A 17109-nucleotide genomic window follows, 5' to 3' on the forward strand; every position below is an offset into this window, starting at 1 on the left:
CTGACATCATTTATAAGACTGGAGCAGTTTGGCGGCATTGTGTCTGTAAATATGTGTGTGAACAGATGCTTTAGAGGGCAACACTACAGTACAAAAATATGTTTCTGAACAAATAGTCATTTTTCCTGAATGCCAGTGAAGGCATCTGTCATTTTCTTGATATTTGCTTCGATGCAGTCCCAGAAACAGTGTATAAATGTTAATCCATAGCTCTTCTGCTGCATGTGAATGTTACTATGTGGGGTTACAGACAACCTGAGAAAAATACTTGTTTGGACAGGAGCATCTACTGCGTGGGAGCCAAGATGCAGAAGAAACAGTCGCTCCATTCTGCTCTTTATTTGGTTTACATTCCAACAACTCCAGCCAAACTTGTGTTAGCATTACCTTTGCCAAATGCATTAGTTATTTCTCATCCTCAAATCCTTTTCTCTTGTAACACTGAAGCATGGTTGAAATCACATCATCCAAAGAGTGTCCAGTTGGAACCATTACCATATTCATTGCATTTGATTTAATAATACTCTCTTTCAATACAAACACGAACAGTCTCTCCCTATAAATGCACGTTTCTATGCTTATTTAGTCATGAATATTAAAAAAAATAAAGATTTTCGGTCAGTTTTTAGGGGCTTTAACTTGAAGCAAATGGGTTTTAAGGGACTACAGAAGCAGGTTCAGGTTCAGTGGAAACAGATTATTCGAAGAAAAGTTCCAAATGTTTGAGAAAAGGATTTTAAGGCTCAGTACTTACAAACTTCTTAAGATGAAGTGTTATTATTGCAATTTGACATCCCTTATTGAAGGTGGAGCAATTCAGGACTTCAAAATAATGTGCGTGTGTGTGCGTGCGTGCGTGCGTGCGTGCGTGTGTGTGTGTGTGTGTGTGTGTGTGTGTGTGTATGATGAAACTGTGGTGAAATTGTTCTGCAGCCTTTTGAGTTTCATATCGAATGAAAATGATGAGGCTGTTGCTGCTCGAAATTCTGTGTTATTGTGTGGGAAGGAAAAACTGTGGAAAAGTGCGTTGATGAATTATGCATCTCCATCGCAGATGATCATTCCAGGATCACCTTGAAAGCAGAGAATAACCACAGCAACTCAGATTACATCAATGCCAGTCCAATTGTGAGTATTTTTTATTCATTATAGATCTATGTTGTGGCTAATATCTGTTGTCTCTGAAGCTTTTTTTTTTTCTACCAGCAGTACCTGTGGTGGTTGGGTTTTTTCTTTGTGTGAAGTTTCAAAAGATGTGCCATTGTTTCAAGTGTGTTGATGTGTTGTTGTTGTTGTTTTGGGTTTTTTTTTTTTAAATTCTCTCTCAGCACTAGCAGCCTCAGTAGATTTGGGATATCTGACTGAATCACATTGCTGCTTTCAGTACTTTCAAAATGGACATTCCCTGGAGATGCCCCTATTTTCATCGCCATGAAAAAGAATTATGAACTGTTTTTGACTAAACAAATGTATCCTCCACCAATCCAGAAAGGCCTCAATGTTATAGGGGTTGTTTTGTTTTTTGGGGGAGAATTTTTTTTTTTTTTTTTTTTTTTTTACTATTTTTTTATAGCATTTTTTCCCCAAAAAACATTGCCAGTCATGATTTCCCCTGAGGCAGCTGAAAAGGGATTCCATCAAAAGGAAACAGGAAACTATGCATTTCAAATACAGTGCCAAAAATTTTTGAGGAGATAGATGAGGGGGCACACACAGCTGCACTAAAAGCCCATTACTCTTCAGAAACAAACAATGGAGACTTCTAGATGCTCTATTTATTCCTCCATTTTCTCTAATGGCGTATTCATCGGTTTGTGGTTTATTTAAACAGTGTTGTTGTGCCACATTTGCCATTTTATGCAACAATGTTATAATAAATCTAATAAATCAGGGGCAGATATTTAAAAAAATGATACACGATAAAGTTACCTCAGAATATTTTGGTGTATTCAAAAAAAAGAAAAGAAACTAGAATCACTTATGGATGTTGAAAATGGGTGAAGTAATGGCAGATGCAGCGGTGTGTGGATGAAAGGACAGTAATTACACCACAAAAGGGACCCCGGGCTGAGCCCAGCAAAACTGTGATAATTATGTCTGTCAATGCGGCTTCTTCCTCCTCATTAGCTTCAGGGGCAGTGGCCTACGAGTAAATAATCTGTTGCTGCTTTCTGGGAATCCGGGGTCAGAGAGGCAAAGAAAGGGAGCTGCCTGCAAAGCAGAGGGTGACATGCTTACAGGGAAAAGCTTGGATAATGGTTAATTCTTGACCACAAATGATGTGAGCGCTCCCAGATGCATGGCATCATTAGCGTGAGGGATGGTTTTGAAGGAATGTGCAGTTACACAAAAATGTGCTCAAAGCCCGGGTGTCTTTGTCTCCTCTGGCCTTTTTTTTAAAAGCCAAATTCTATGTAGTTTTTAGTATAGCTTTTTTTTTTTTTTTCCCACCTGTTCTACATGCTTTTGTTGTCAAACTTCATGGGATGAGCTCGAGCAGACGTTTAGCTCCCCAGCTTCCTATCTTTCATAAACAGCGGATCAAGGCGTTACAGCAAGGTGTTGAAAATTGAGACGCTTTTTCAAGAACAGATATTCATGCAAGGTATTCTAACATGAGCTATTTTACTTCAAACCAAAGAGCACTTCCTTGCTTTTTTGTTGTAGTCTATCTTCTCCCCACAATGGCAATGGGAAGGCAGCTGAAACGCAGGGCTAGTCTTTCATGTTTGCGCTTTAGTATTCATGCAGGGCTGTCAACACGCAGCTACAGCATGTCTGTGTCCTTGAGATTGGCCGAACGGAGTGGCAGCATTCAGCATCACCCTTTCATTTAGGAGCAATTTTTTATTTCTTTTTTTTATTTATTTTACAAACTCACAAGAGAAATTTTGACCAGTAAGGTTGGAGAGAAAATTGGAGACTGCTGTACCCAATTGAAGTAGATGAGTGGGTAGTATTTGGGAAATATCCCCAATTGAAAGTATTTTCTTTATAGTTGTGAATCTAAATTGCATTGTGGATATGATCGAATTCGATTCTGGGGAATTTTGCATCATTAAATATTTCACTACTAAATGCTGCAGAAATTCTCCAAACAAAATAATTTACAGTGGTAAGGATAATAGTCAACAGCGTGTCCCAATAAAATGAGCACAAGTGTCTGTTTCTAGCCTGGCTTGTAATTAAATCGCAATTCGGAAGTGCATTTTAAATTTGAAATCATGTACCGTAATGAAAATAAATTATAGACAAACAATAAATAGAGGAACCGATTTTTATTTGAAGATTTTGCTCCACTCGCCTTTCGGAGTGTTATGACGTCATTCTGTTGTTAAGATTCGTAAAAACAAGGAAATAAGAGAATTACTTTTAATATATTAAAGAAATGTTCCACGAGTTTGACAAATACGGCAAAGTAAAACACAAGGAAATGTAAGGAACAACTAGATCCACTGACAAACTCCAGCTTGTGTCCTTGTCGAGTTGTTGTTCAGCATTTTTTTTTTTAAAAAGTCAATAAATTATTTTTGAAAGCCATTAAGTATGACCCTGTGGCTGCTCATAAACGTCTCCCTCCCTGAATCTCTTGGTTACAATTAGATGTGCTGTAAAAGATCTCGTGCTTCCATAGGTGCTCATCACTCAGGGTCACATTAATATGCAAATAAATGAGTACAAAACAGTTTAAATTTATAGCATTTAAGCATTATTTTGAACAGAAATACAACACTGGATGCATCGTCTGTCACCATAATGCCAGGTAGACATCAAGAATGCATTGATATGTTCCCACCTATTTATTTCCCTGTAAAATATGTCAACATCTTTCCCTTGATACATCCTTTGCCCGAGGGTGTGCATAAAAATTGCATTCAATAAAATGTGATCATCGATTTCAGGGGTGTGACCCAGCCAACAACTACTCAATCAAGTCTCAATCATTTCCTCATGTCAAGGCCGCCATGTCGTTATGACCTACTACAACGTTCAGCTCCCTCTCATCAGCCACCCGCAGGCTTTAAAGGCCCGCCGTGACTCCATGTTTCATGCAGCGGCGTGTGAAAGCGTGACAGGAAGCGAAACCTGAACGACATTTCATGATGTCTTTGAGAAGAAAGTCCAGGACGACTGGAGAAGAGAAGGAAAATCTAGCAGAATGATGAGCAGATGAATAGTGAACTAAAGTATTGAGATGAAGCCAAAGGTGGAAGGATGTGTATAATAAAATGGAGACATTCTAATAAAACAGTAACGTAGAACAAAGTGTTAAAATGTAGCATCGTGGGAAGAAATGAAGAAGCACTGAAATTGTTCACAAGAAATTTCACAAGAAACCATCTCCCGGACCTCCTCATCCACCCAAATACTTGTTCACACTCTGCTCCCTCTCTCCCAGATGGACCATGACCCTCGCAACCCGACTTACATTTCCTCCCAGGGCCCACTTCCCTCCACCGTGGCAGACTTTTGGCAGGTAATACTCATCTCCATTTACTGTTTATCTTTCAAAAATAGCTTATGTTTTCTTTCTGCGGTGATGAATGTGTATTTGAGGTTCAAAAGTTAGTCTTGGTCCAAGGAGAGATTGTCTAGGTGGCTATTTTCTGTGGAAGTTAGACAAAAAAAAAAAGTAACTAAAACTTCCACGTACGATTTGTTCTCCTTATCTAAATATTCATCTTAAATAACAGGATGCTGAAGTCATTCAAAAAAGACACCCCTTCATTTCTGAGTCTAATACACAAGAACCTGACTCACACTCTCTGAGGACATCATCATCTCAGTTGCAAATAAATTTCCATACATTTGTATGAAACAGCATTTTTCAAAATGCTCTTTTTGACTCCAGTCTTATTCAGAACTAGCAGTAGTTGTCTATGGAGCCATGAATGCATCGCAAACAACAACTAGCTAAATGGCTAAATTGGCCTACTTTTAATGCTGATGATTAGTCAAAATGTAATCAAATAGTCCTTAGAAGGAGGGCACAAATTATAGCCCATGGCCAAACTTATGCTACGTTGTGCTCTTTGTTTACATCATTCAAATTATGAAGCTGTAGTTCCAAAATTTAGAGCCTGATTACCCCTCAGCCTGCAGCTTTTACTTTTATATTACTTGTACTAATGTTGATATTTTCCTTCACTACATTTGCATTCATTTCCATGTCCATTAACGTCAAACAAACATTTCATAATCCCTGGATGTAGGTGTTGTAAAACATGTCAAGCATACATGTGTGGAGGTGCACTTTAAATGATGCATGTTTTGTAAATGGCCGTCTTATGTGTTAATGGGACAGCACTGTAGTAATTAGTGGACTCATCACTTCCATATGGTGAAGTAACTCTGCTAGCCGTGACCAGGATGTAGAAGTGTGAAACATAAATCCTGACAGACCAGCTGGCCCTGCACCCTACACTCTGCATCAGGCGCCGGATGGATACTCGTTGTGAATCATTATGATAATGCTGACTTTGTGCGAGCGCAGACGTTGGCACCCCTTTGTGATCGGGCAACGCTTATAACAGCTTTTTATTTTCCACTTTAATTCTGCACGCTGACAGGATACAGCCTTTTGGGTCTTTTGTAGTAAAATTGCTTTTTAACCCCCCCTCCCTCCCTCCCTCTCTCCCAACCAAAAAAAACCAAAAAACCCCCAAAACCTTTTACAAGCTCTGTCCTCACACAAAGACGAAGAATTCATTACCTATTATCTAAAAAGTCTGCGCTAATTGACTCCATAAACTCAAATGGGAATGAAAGGATCCCCGTTCCCCTTGTTTTTAATTTGTAAATTTGAAAGCGCCTCGAATGAAACAGTTCATTATCTGTTTGTCACTTTGGTGATGCGTTTGTTTTTCAGGGGGGGGGGTTTTCTGCGCCAGGTGAACACGTGCATATCCATTACCTAATTAAGTGAGCTGTTTAGCAGCCATGAATTTAACTTTAAATCTTTCTCAGTTAAGAAGAAAATAAAGGAAAAGTGGGAAACACATTGACTGACACAACAACGTCAGTTCTGTTTCTGGGTACAAGAAGTTTCCATTCATTATTCAATATGGTAAAACTTGGATTGGAGGAGGAGGGAAAAAAAACACTCTTTCACCCCATTAAAAGTAAACAAACAGGGGAAACACTGCCACTCTCATGCAAATGGACCGTGCAGGAGGCAAATCTTTCTGCTCCGTCCTATCTAATCCACACCAGCCCCAGGCAGCAGCGCTCTGAATGGCGTCTGCACTCTAATCCTCCACTCCTCATTCCTCCATCCCTTCATCCTTCACTTCTCTTGTAGTCCCTGGCTATTACCTTAGCTCTGCTGGGCTTTGCTTTCCCACTTTCTTCCCCTTAGAATTAAAAAAAAAAAAAGAAGTAGAAGCTCATCAGAGTTCACACAGTAGCAAGTTTGGTCATTTTTGAAGCTTGTATTTTTTTTTAAATCTTGCCTTTTGTCTACATAAATGTTTTATAGCAGGTGTGTGTTCGCAGCCTAGAAATTGTTTATCACATTAAAAAAAGCCCGCAGATGACGGCCTCTTTACGAGCTGAAGATGGAAAATAAGAATGTCCTTGTTCCTTGCTACCTACTAATATTTGCCAAACCTTACAAGACTAAATGGATAATATTTCCTCATATTATCGCCTTGCCTAATCTCATCACATCTTGGCACTGTTGGCGCGGTTGGCGGGTAATGTGTCCACTGGGCTGGATCACAGAAGCTTGTGATTAGTGTATAGTCAAGGCCATTGTGTTTTTATAGCAATCATAAAAGCCGCGTTTCCTCCTCATTTTCCTAATGGCTGCCGTGGGCCTGTATTTTTTTCCCAAGGACACATTAGATTGTGATAAGATGAAATGGAGCGGCAGCTCAGTACATGTTGCGATGCTGCTCTGGCGACGGAGAGAGGGCGACACACGACGTGCCCTCCTGCTGCTCTGCCAGCACTCATCGCACGCAGAGAGGTGACATTTATTCATACTTCCTGGACCAAGATTAACAAATCAATTTCGCTCTAACACAAGGCTGCCGTGTAAAGATAATGTACAATATGGTGCTGTTCCTGGCGCAGTTCAGCTGTATTAATAGTGTAATGTCACACAGAGCAGCATGAAAGGGCTGTTATTTCAGGGATGTCTTTCTTCCTGTGTGTGTGTGTGTGTGTGTGTGTGTGTGTGTGTGTGTGTGTGTGTGTGTGTGTGTGTGTGTGTGTGTGTGTGTGTGTGTGTGTGTGTGTGTGTGTGTGTGTGTGTGTGTGTGTGTGTGTGCGTGTGTCTGTGCGTAGATGGTGTGGGAGAGCGGTTGCGTCGTCGTCGTCATGTTGACCCCGCTTTCTGAAAACGGGGTGAAGCAGTGTCATCACTACTGGCCCGACGAGGGATCGGACGTGTATCACATCTACGAGGTACGTCGCCGAGAGATGAAAGGACCCGTTCACAAATCAGAGAAATATGTTCTCGTTTTAGCGCCGTCGTGGAGCCCCTCTCTTAGTTTAGGTTTTATGTTCTAGGTTTTATGAGATCTGTCTCCACTCCATTACAGTCGAGATAAATTTTACCTGCGGCGGTTACAGTTTTCCAGATTCCATCATCTCCAGAAAACACTGCCTGTTATTTACAGTTATTGAAGATACTCTCTACGAAATGGTTCCTGTGAAATCTATCGAGCAGCAAAAGTTTTTAGAACATAACCCTCTTTTTTTTTTTTGGCACCAGCCTCAAAATTCATTCACAAGTGTGACAAATCTCAGAGATCGGCATCTAAGAGCTTTTATTTTGAAAGGAATTTATTAAAATTAAACCTATACTTGGTCCTCAAACCACCTTACGAACATAGATTATCACAGCCCGAGCTTCAGCTGATCCAAAGCTACTCCTGCATTGTAATCTTTGTAAGCACAATATGTGGCTCAGCTGTTGGACAAACATGAGATTTCAAACATCCTTTAATTTGCCTGAATGGCATCGCTCCTCCACATCCAGGTCAACTTGGTGTCGGAACACATCTGGTGCGAGGACTTCTTGGTGCGGAGCTTCTACCTGAAAAACCTGCAGACTAACGAGACCCGAACCGTCACCCAGTTCCACTTCCTGTCCTGGACTGACCGTGGGATCCCCAACTCGGCCAGGACTCTCTTAGACTTCCGCAGGTAGAGTGAAGGATCCTGCATGTCGTCTTCAAACGTGGCAGTCCAACAGATTACAGACAGATTTCCACCTTTTTACAACCAGTCTTTATCCTGAGCTTGATCTTAATTTCCCCTTATATTCTGTCAGCGCCTCTCTGGTCCGTATCCCTTTTTGCCCCTTTTGCCTTTTGGTGTCCTAGAGAATGTTTGTTCTAATAAGGGCTGTGTTTCTCTACTATCCCTTTCATCCTGGGCCTTTTTCCATCACCTCCCCACAGCACATGTGATGCAGCAAATTAACAGCCCTGCACTGCCTGGCTTGGCTCGGGGAAAAAAAAAAGAAAAAGAAAAGAAAAAACACCTAATTCAAACACCCAATTAAATGAGAGCTGTCTCACTGAAAACATGGGAGAGGGGAGGGAAGCTAGTGACTGAATACCCTCACTCTGTTCTCCATATAATGTGTTCTGGCAGAAGATCAGCAATAGATCCTCTGGGAGAACCCAGTGGGATAGGAAAAGCCTTCCAAATGAGAATAGATGCATCTGATTTGTGGATGGAAGTCTGTCCCTCTGGTTTGTTATGCAAATGAGAGTGAAAAAAAAAGGATGTGCAGCGTTATCATGTCATCCTTTCCTGACAGTTTTTTTTTTCCAGATTAAACTGGGTGTAGCTCAGTCACTTCTATTTATTTGTGATATTGGTGTGTGGGGTTTGAGCTGTGTTTTGATGACGTACACAAGTTTTTCCTTTGCTCTTGAGATGACTAGACCACCTCGATGTCGCCCCCTCCCCAACCAATGCTGCTGTAGGTTTATGGGGGAATCTAAAGCTCTCTGATCATGTGATTCAGAGGTCTCAGATCCACAACGTGTACTGCGCACCCACAGCTTTCACAGTTTCAGCCAACTCGGTATTTTGCGGTTGCCAGTGTCATTTTTGTGATGTTGCAGCTAGTAATATGAGCCCAGTTGCATAGTCACAAAAGTGATCATTGGAAACTGTGTCTCCTCAGCCAGGCCTGCGCACAAACTGTCTCTCTCACTCCTGACTCCCCGCCTCCCCCTCTCCTCCTCTAACTGCTCCTTGCTCTGGCTTGCATGGGAACTGCAGAATCTCTGTATGCTCTTTAACTAAGGACACATTCTAATTATACTCATTTTTTTTAATGTGTAAATATGCTCACATGTGTTAAAGGCTGATTAAACGTAACATAATTTGATGTAAAAACAACACATAAACATTTCCTCTATTAACACATCATTGGTTTTTATCACTCTTTAGTGTTTAGCTATGATCAGTGGTGCAACATTCCTTCACTACAGACCGACATTGTGGCAAAAGAAACCTCAAAGCTCATACTGACATCAAATAGAGCGCACCTGTGCTTTGAATTACAAGTACATGTGGGAAATTCAGTTCTCAGTTGTAGCTCTTCAGCCCCAAATACACTACAAATACACAAATACGACAAAAAACACAAAGCTGGGATAGAAACAGCAGGGGAAACCTACGGAAGTGGAAATGCATCAGAGGAAATGTATAAAATTGAAATGTTGTGCAATCCAGAATTAATCCATATAAAATATTTATAGTATATCCTTTTATGGTGAGTAGTATGAAATATAATCATGTGCTAAATTTGACACATCCGTTTGCATTACAGTGTTTTTATGCAGTGTTATATCTTTTATTTTATTCACTGATCTCTAATAAGAATGAATAGTGAACATTCATTGTTTTTGAAAGTAACAAATTATAGTAAATAAATCCGATGTAGCAGAGATACAATTTTGACATTTACTTTTCTACGTTGTCGTTGAAAGGTGAAAAACGACGGAGGCTCACAGTGTAGTCAGTTTCCATGGCAACAGAGGGGTGCGAATAGGTTTGTTGGCCTTCAGTATGCCTGCGAGTGTAACACTCATAATTGGCCAGGGTTAATGCGTCGGCGGGTGGCAATCACAACATCACACAACCACATCCATCAGCCCCACATGTCACGAAAATGCCGTTCGACGTGATGCTCAATTTATTTAGTCGACGCGACTAAGACATCTTCCTCTGTCCCCAAATTTAAGTGATTGACAGGAAGGAGCTTCTCTCAGGATTCTTGTTTGTTCCTTCGATTATTGCTGTCATTAGTTTCACCCTGGCCACAGCGCAGGAGTCGTTAATTCTCACCGTTATTATTCGGTTAAATTAATTTGTTTCCAGATTTTGATTTAGCAGCCGTCAAGCTTGCAATAACATCCAATTTTCTCTCTTTTTTTTTTTTTATTGCAGAAAGGTTAACAAGTGCTACCGGGGTCGATCTTGCCCGATAATTGTCCACTGCAGGCAAGTATAACCATAACCATTTGAAACTTGTGACAGTGGCTGGCCTCACTGAATCGGGATAGTGATTGTTTGACATGCCCTTTGTGTTGGAGGGGATTTTAAACTCAGTCCATTTACTCTATCTGGGTCCAATGGAGCTGCTGCTTATTCCGCTGGCTGTGTCTTTATGGAAATGCTGTCACACAAAGACTCTCAGCCAAAGACTTCCTTTTTTTTCCCATTTAGTGAGTTAGTTAACTCTCATTGATTGGTTTGTATTAAAAGCACAGGTATCTATCTGTCCGACTACTTTTAATGTTCACATCCTGTTAAGTCATGCATGGGGCCAGGCAGCCTGCTCTCCTTCTGTATGGACTGAATGTCTACCAGTGGATTAATGAAGCAATGGCGCTCGGGCCTGTTCTCCTGTTTTATTGGCCTTGCCTTTATTAAGGAGATGTGCACGCCTTGTTTGCAATTAACATGCAGAGCCGTTGAATGGCCAGCGGGCACAAAGGGAGGCTTTTCATAAGACTATCTCTGGAGTAATGGAAAAGCAAGGCTCTCCAAAAGCTGTTCTCGAACCGCCCCTGGCCTCTCAACCTCTCCTCTGCTCCTGAGGTGCATTCATTTAAAAGCCTTTGTCCCCAGTGCGCCTCAGAAACCATTCCCCTCACCCCAATAACCGAGAATGTCTCAAGACCACACATGCACTCATGCGCAAAGGTTTTAGCATAGTCACATTTTTTTATTGGAACATCAAATATTCAGACCTCTTCAGGTATTTTTATAAGAATATTAAAGATTGTTCTTGATTTTTTATTTTTTTTGCTATTTAAGTATTCTCTTTCATCTGTTAATATCAGGTTTTGAGCAGATGGAGCAGCGTGAACCGGTATTCATAGGCTCATTTGTGTTTAAATATACTCCACAGTCTCTCAGCAGATGTAAATGAGCAATTTGTTTCCTTATAAGAGAAACACTCTGAGATTAAAGCATCACTCTGGCACCTTAATGATCTCCATCTCTCTTTCTCTGACTCTCTGCAGTGATGGAGCTGGCAGAAGTGGGACTTACATTCTGATTGACATGGTCCTCAATAGGATGGCTAAAGGTAACGATCAATGGCTTCCCTTTCACTCTTTCTGCTTGTGTTCACTCGTTGCCCTGGAAACGCCAAAGCCTCTCATTTTCCACAGAGGGTCTTGGAGATGCATTAGAGGGTGACTTTTCTGAGGCAGCAAAGACAGAGGGAGACATGGAGGAAGCTGAAAAGAGTGGAGACAGCGGAACAAAGAGAAAACAGAGGAGAGGAAAATGAAAAAAAACAAACCTGCAACCATTAATAATTATCTATTAAATCCGCCGTCACACCCTACTGACCTGCAGCACAGCTGCAACGCAGATTTATAGAGCAAAATATTGAAAATCTGAATTTTAAAAAGCTCCCTCCAATGATTTGAACCAATATTTAATGGGTTTATTTTACTTCTGAATTAATCTCAGGTATATTTGCATTCTAGTTTTACCCCTATATCATCTTTTTTTAACAGTTTTACACAAATATAAATGAGCATCCCATACATCTCCAGGATGTTAAAACATTCATCCAATTTTTTTCTGGGTTTTTTTTTGTTTTTTTTGTATGGCACAAATCAAATTAACTTGCTGTCATTTGTAAAAATGCATAAATTGAAATAGATATTTGTTTGTGACAAATTAGGAAGAAACTTCTTTTTTTAGCAAAAATTCAAAGCAGGAATTACACCTCAAGTCCTCAAGAGAAAAAAAAAAGGTACTTTTATTACATAAACTATGAAATTGCACCAACACATTCCCATTTGTGCATCTATTGTTGCACAGGGGCTTTGTTTTACCAAAGTCTTCCTGGCACCTCCTTTAAAGCCTTCCAGGGCTCAACCTGCCCTCTGCCTTTCGCCCTTTCACCCCTGCCCTTTACCCCCTGGCCCCTGCATGCTCTCTCCCTGTGATCCCGGCCCATCTGAGAAGATTAGGTTGTGCAAACTTTCCTCGGCCGTCTGTAAAACAGTAATACGACTGACCCGTCCTGATGTAGTTCATTTGGTTCAGTGACAAATGCACCGTTGTCCGCGGTGATGAAAGGTACCACCCGGTGTCTTTTTAACCTTTTGTTTCCTGCTCCAGAATCCAATGTATAAAATGAACTTAATCTCACTCTCCAAAGCTTTTTCTTTTGGTCCAAGAGCCTCTCTTAAGCTTTACTTTGGAATCCAGCTCTTCTGAGACATGAAAGTCTTGTCGGAGCCTGGAGTACTTTCAGTACTAAGTCCAGCTGCATTAAATCCCTCTTTTTCACTCTCTCACCCACACACTTACATTTTTACTCCTGCTCCATCTCATTTTCTTCCTTTCTCTGCCTCACTTTCAAAAAAAACATCTTGAGAGTTCATGGGCTCCCTCTCGATTTTCTCCCCTCGTCGCTGGCGTGCAGTTTGAAATCCATAAATCTGAAAGTAGAATAAGATTTCAAGATTAACATCAGACACTTCTGAAGCCAAAGCAGCCTCGACTCAACAGCAGCTGATCACTGTCGAATGCGAGCAACTGTTGCATAGGTTAATTATCAGTATGGCTGCTGCAAAGGCTATAAATCATTTTAATTAGAATTCAGACACACACATGCACACACACAGATATTGCTGCATCAAAAAGGTGCCACCAGACTTGAGAGCTGCACATGATCTAAACCAATTTTTCAACAAAAAAATTGCCACTGAGAAGTCTGTTCGTAGCATTTGTGAAAGCAATTTCACAAATTTCCCAGACCCCAAAAATATCCTCTTGCATATTTTATTGAGAAACAGTCTGTGGCTCTCGTCCAAGTCTTTCGAGGGATGAATGTAATAATTTTCAATCGCTGTGCTGTTCCAAAAGGAGCCCAGTATAAAGAGAGATTGACAGATGTGAGCTGGATTACTCCGCTGCTTTGAACTCAGTCCAATTTTCGGTCTGTTGCAGGTGCTAAAGAGATTGATATTGCCGCTACCCTGGAGCACTTGAGAGACCAGAGAGCTGGCATGGTCCAGACAAAGGTAAGGTCCCCAGCTTTGAGTTAGAGGGGTGGGGTGGGTAGAAGGAGGAGGAGGATGAAGAGGAGGAGGTGTAGAAGGGAGCGGAGGGGGGGGGGGAGTTGGAACCATTCAAACAGACGATTGTCGACTTTGCGTCCACAGGATCAGGTGAAATGATTTGGTAATTGATAAGCATTCATGGCTGCAAAAACATTGTCTGGGGTGATAATAACTCACCGTTCCACATTCATCACAAGACACAGGCAGACTGATCTTCGGTTGAAGAATTATTTTATTCTATATTAAGATTCTCTCCTTTAATAATGCAAACAAGCTGGATTGACAGTAGACTCTGAAATGTGCAGTTTTCTCATTGCATGATGGGAAATGTTGTCAAAACAATTGAGGAAAGATATTATTTCAACATCAGTGGATCTTAAAATGCCTTGTTTTTTTCAACCAGGGGTCCCAAACAAAAATAAACTCAATTTAAAATCACACATAACATAAAAATCAGAAAATCTGCACTAATGGATTAATTTTTGGTATATTTGCTTGAAAATGACAGAAACAATTGTCATCCATCCAGACATCCAGTATATTTTCAATCATCTTTGTATTCCCTTTTATCTTTATACAGTGTGCTTGTCCGGTATTGTAGATTATAACATATTCTTTAGTTTCTTCAGCTCTCCTCATATCAATGTTTTTTGAAAATGGTTTTGCATGTGTACAATGCAGTTCCTCTCATCCACTAATGCAAATAATAGGTAGGACGTCTCTTTTGTTTCTCTCTTGTAATTGGAAGAAATAATAATAATAAACCTCATGTAGTAGTGGGTGATAATATTAATTGACACTGCTTGCTAACAGACTCCGCTGTTCCTAGATGGTTCATTAATGCTGCTTTTACAGCCCTGCTCTGTTCGCTGTTGAAAAGCTCTCCAAGCACTCTCACTTTTTCTTTTCTGACAAGTCTAAGTGAAATTATATTGGAGTATTGTTGATTCCACTTTGTGGCATCACGCTGGGTCTACGAAGAAATTAGATTGTAATGAGGTATGAAATTTAGAGTTAGGTTTCAAGGATTGGACAACCAATTATCTTTTTTTTCCCCCTCCTTCTCCCCTAATGTTGACACTTCATTTTTGGATAGAACTTGCGAAGAAGAGAAAATTTGTTTCCCTTCTTTTTTTCTTTTTTTTTTGTAGTTTTTCCATTTGACAGATGCCAACATGTAATAATTACATCATGCGTGACCATTTTTCTCCTGAAACATCCATACGTCAAGCAGAGATTGATCTCCCCCTAGTGGTGTAAATGTGAACAGCAATGCATTGCAAAAATGTGTGTGGGGGGTTTTGTTTTTTTTTAATACACACCATTTTAAACTCAACATGGGATTAGACTGAGGTGTACTTCACTGTATATCATCCTCGTCGCTATAGACGGATGCACTTACATATTTCTTGACCCTAAGACACAGCAGAAAAAAAATAGAAATAGCGTCCTAATGACTCCACGTTATCTCCTCTACAAAGTGAGCAGTATGGCCACCAGTGACTCTTCTGTATTGATTTAGCTATCCTCAGGCCACACCATGGCAGGCTATGTGTTGACACATCTAAAGACTGCTCCCTCCAAACTCCTACATACTTTTTCTCTGTGAGTGGACCTTGTGGTCTGAAGCCTGGGGAGAGGAGAAGAATATAAAAACACCAGATCCATGGGGCAAACATCAATCAGCCCCCTTTGTGCTCATCTGGGAAAACTGTGAGTCAGACTCTCGAATAAATGCACTCGTACTCACGCATAGAGAGAAAGAGAGAGAATGAGAGAGAGCTGAGAGACAGTTTGACTCAAAAGCTTTATTTTAAGATACACCTGGCTGGATCGATGGCAGTGCCGCGTGCTCCGGCGCTCACCAGTTGAAAGCTCAGAGTGGTTCACCTTCACCTCCAGTCTGTGGCAAAACGGTGTCTAGGAGGACGAGGAGGCAGCAGTTGCCAATCATTTTGAAAGGTCATTCCTGAGCTGTTAGATGCTAAAACTTTCCCACTTCCCTTCCCTTCTCTCCCTGCATTTTTTTTTTACCCTCCTCCTCCTCCTCCAGGAGCAGTTCGAGTTTGCGCTGACAGCCGTGGCAGAGGAGGTGAACGCCATCCTGAAAGCGCTCCCTCAGTGAAGGCATCGCAATCCCCACCCCGCCCCCCCCTCTACCTTCGTCTCGCTCGCTGAGCACCAGTTTCCTCTGCCCACTCAAGACTGACATCTCCCTCTGCTTTTCCTTCTCTTCACTCTGTTCCTCTCCTCTCTCGCTGCCTCCTCTTCACCTCTATATATACTGTATACTTATGAATGTCGTGCCAGATATCTCACCTTAATCCATATTTGCAAAGATCTCGAGTACGACTGTTGATCCAGGATCTGCGTGGGGAGTGTGGAACGGTGTGGCCTGATCCGATCTGGTGTAGGATCCTAAATAACCCCCCTCCCCCCACTCTGAGACACTTTGTCAATATGAACCCATGTCCTTTCTAACTGTGACGTTGTTCATGAACATACCATTTTAGTGCCACTACAAGCTGTTTACGTGGTGTCAAGTGAAGATTTTTGTTCCAAATTCTATCTGCCATCTTAAAAAATAAATCACTTCTGATGATGAGGTGCAACAAACAAAGAGCTGCTACCAACAATTATTTTATCAAGATGCTGTACGGTATATCTAATTTGTTATTAAGAAATGTGTGTGAAAATGTGAAAAATTGGCATGTATAATATCAGAGTTCATATTTATGTTTTAAATCTTATTTTCATAGTAATCTTATGAAATCCTTTTCAAAAAAAATTAAAATTTACTCCGATATATGACAAATTGAAATGGGCATTTGCGCACCTGAGTGGCTGGAATGCCTTTATTAATAAAAAATGTTTATTATAACGTTGTTGTTTTTTCCAATCGATTTATTGACCTGTGATTGCAGTTCTCTTTTAGACTCATAACATCTCATCTGTAAAAATCTTGATGTTGTACAAAGTTCAGTACATCCCCCAGAAGGAACATCACATGTTGAGGCGTGTGTGTGTGTGTGTGTGTGTGTGTGTGTGTGTGTGTGTGTGTGTGTGTGTGTGTGTGTGTGTGTGTGTGTGTGTGTGTGTGTGTGTGTGTGTGGGTGTGTGTGTGTGTGTGTATCGGGCCCAGACATCTCACTCCTGTATTAAACCACACACAAGCTCTGGTTCTTGGCCTCATGAGTAATTCTCGTGACATATCAGGTGTTTTTTCTGCCTCATTGCGGTGATGTTAACATTTTACACCATGGATCGTTTGTTAATATTAAATGTAATAGAAATATACCAAGAGATAGTTCCTATATATATATCGATAGTAACAATATGATATATTTAAGCTGAACTTATATTGTTGCAAAGATTGTTTGTCCCTCCAACACTGGTATGTTGTTATATTTTGTGCAATCTGATGTATGTACTGTAGAGACAATGAATGACTTTATGAATCCCTACATAGTGCTATCTAAAATGTATACTGAGAGCCTCAATGAGATCTATATATTTTGTGTGAAAAGTAACATTCAGGTTGATA

At 40.7% G+C, this 17109-nt stretch overlaps 1 protein-coding gene across 1 annotated transcript in view; it reads left to right on the plus strand.

Annotated features, from left to right (window-relative positions):
- ptprn2 (protein tyrosine phosphatase receptor type N2) overlaps positions 1–17109 on the plus strand; it is a 108706-nt gene extending 91597 nt beyond the window's left edge. The window contains exons 15-22 of the mRNA XM_068304330.1: positions 1055–1128; positions 4400–4477; positions 7291–7410; positions 7988–8154; positions 10420–10473; positions 11502–11566; positions 13453–13526; positions 15619–17109. Coding sequence (XP_068160431.1) covers positions 1055–1128; positions 4400–4477; positions 7291–7410; positions 7988–8154; positions 10420–10473; positions 11502–11566; positions 13453–13526; positions 15619–15690 — 704 coding nt within the window. The 3' untranslated portion in view covers positions 15691–17109. The remainder of the gene's footprint in view (positions 1–1054; positions 1129–4399; positions 4478–7290; positions 7411–7987; positions 8155–10419; positions 10474–11501; positions 11567–13452; positions 13527–15618) is intronic.

Source organism: Antennarius striatus, chromosome 20, assembly GCF_040054535.1.
Source record: "Antennarius striatus isolate MH-2024 chromosome 20, ASM4005453v1, whole genome shotgun sequence".
Taxonomy (NCBI): Eukaryota; Metazoa; Chordata; class Actinopteri; order Lophiiformes; family Antennariidae; genus Antennarius; species Antennarius striatus.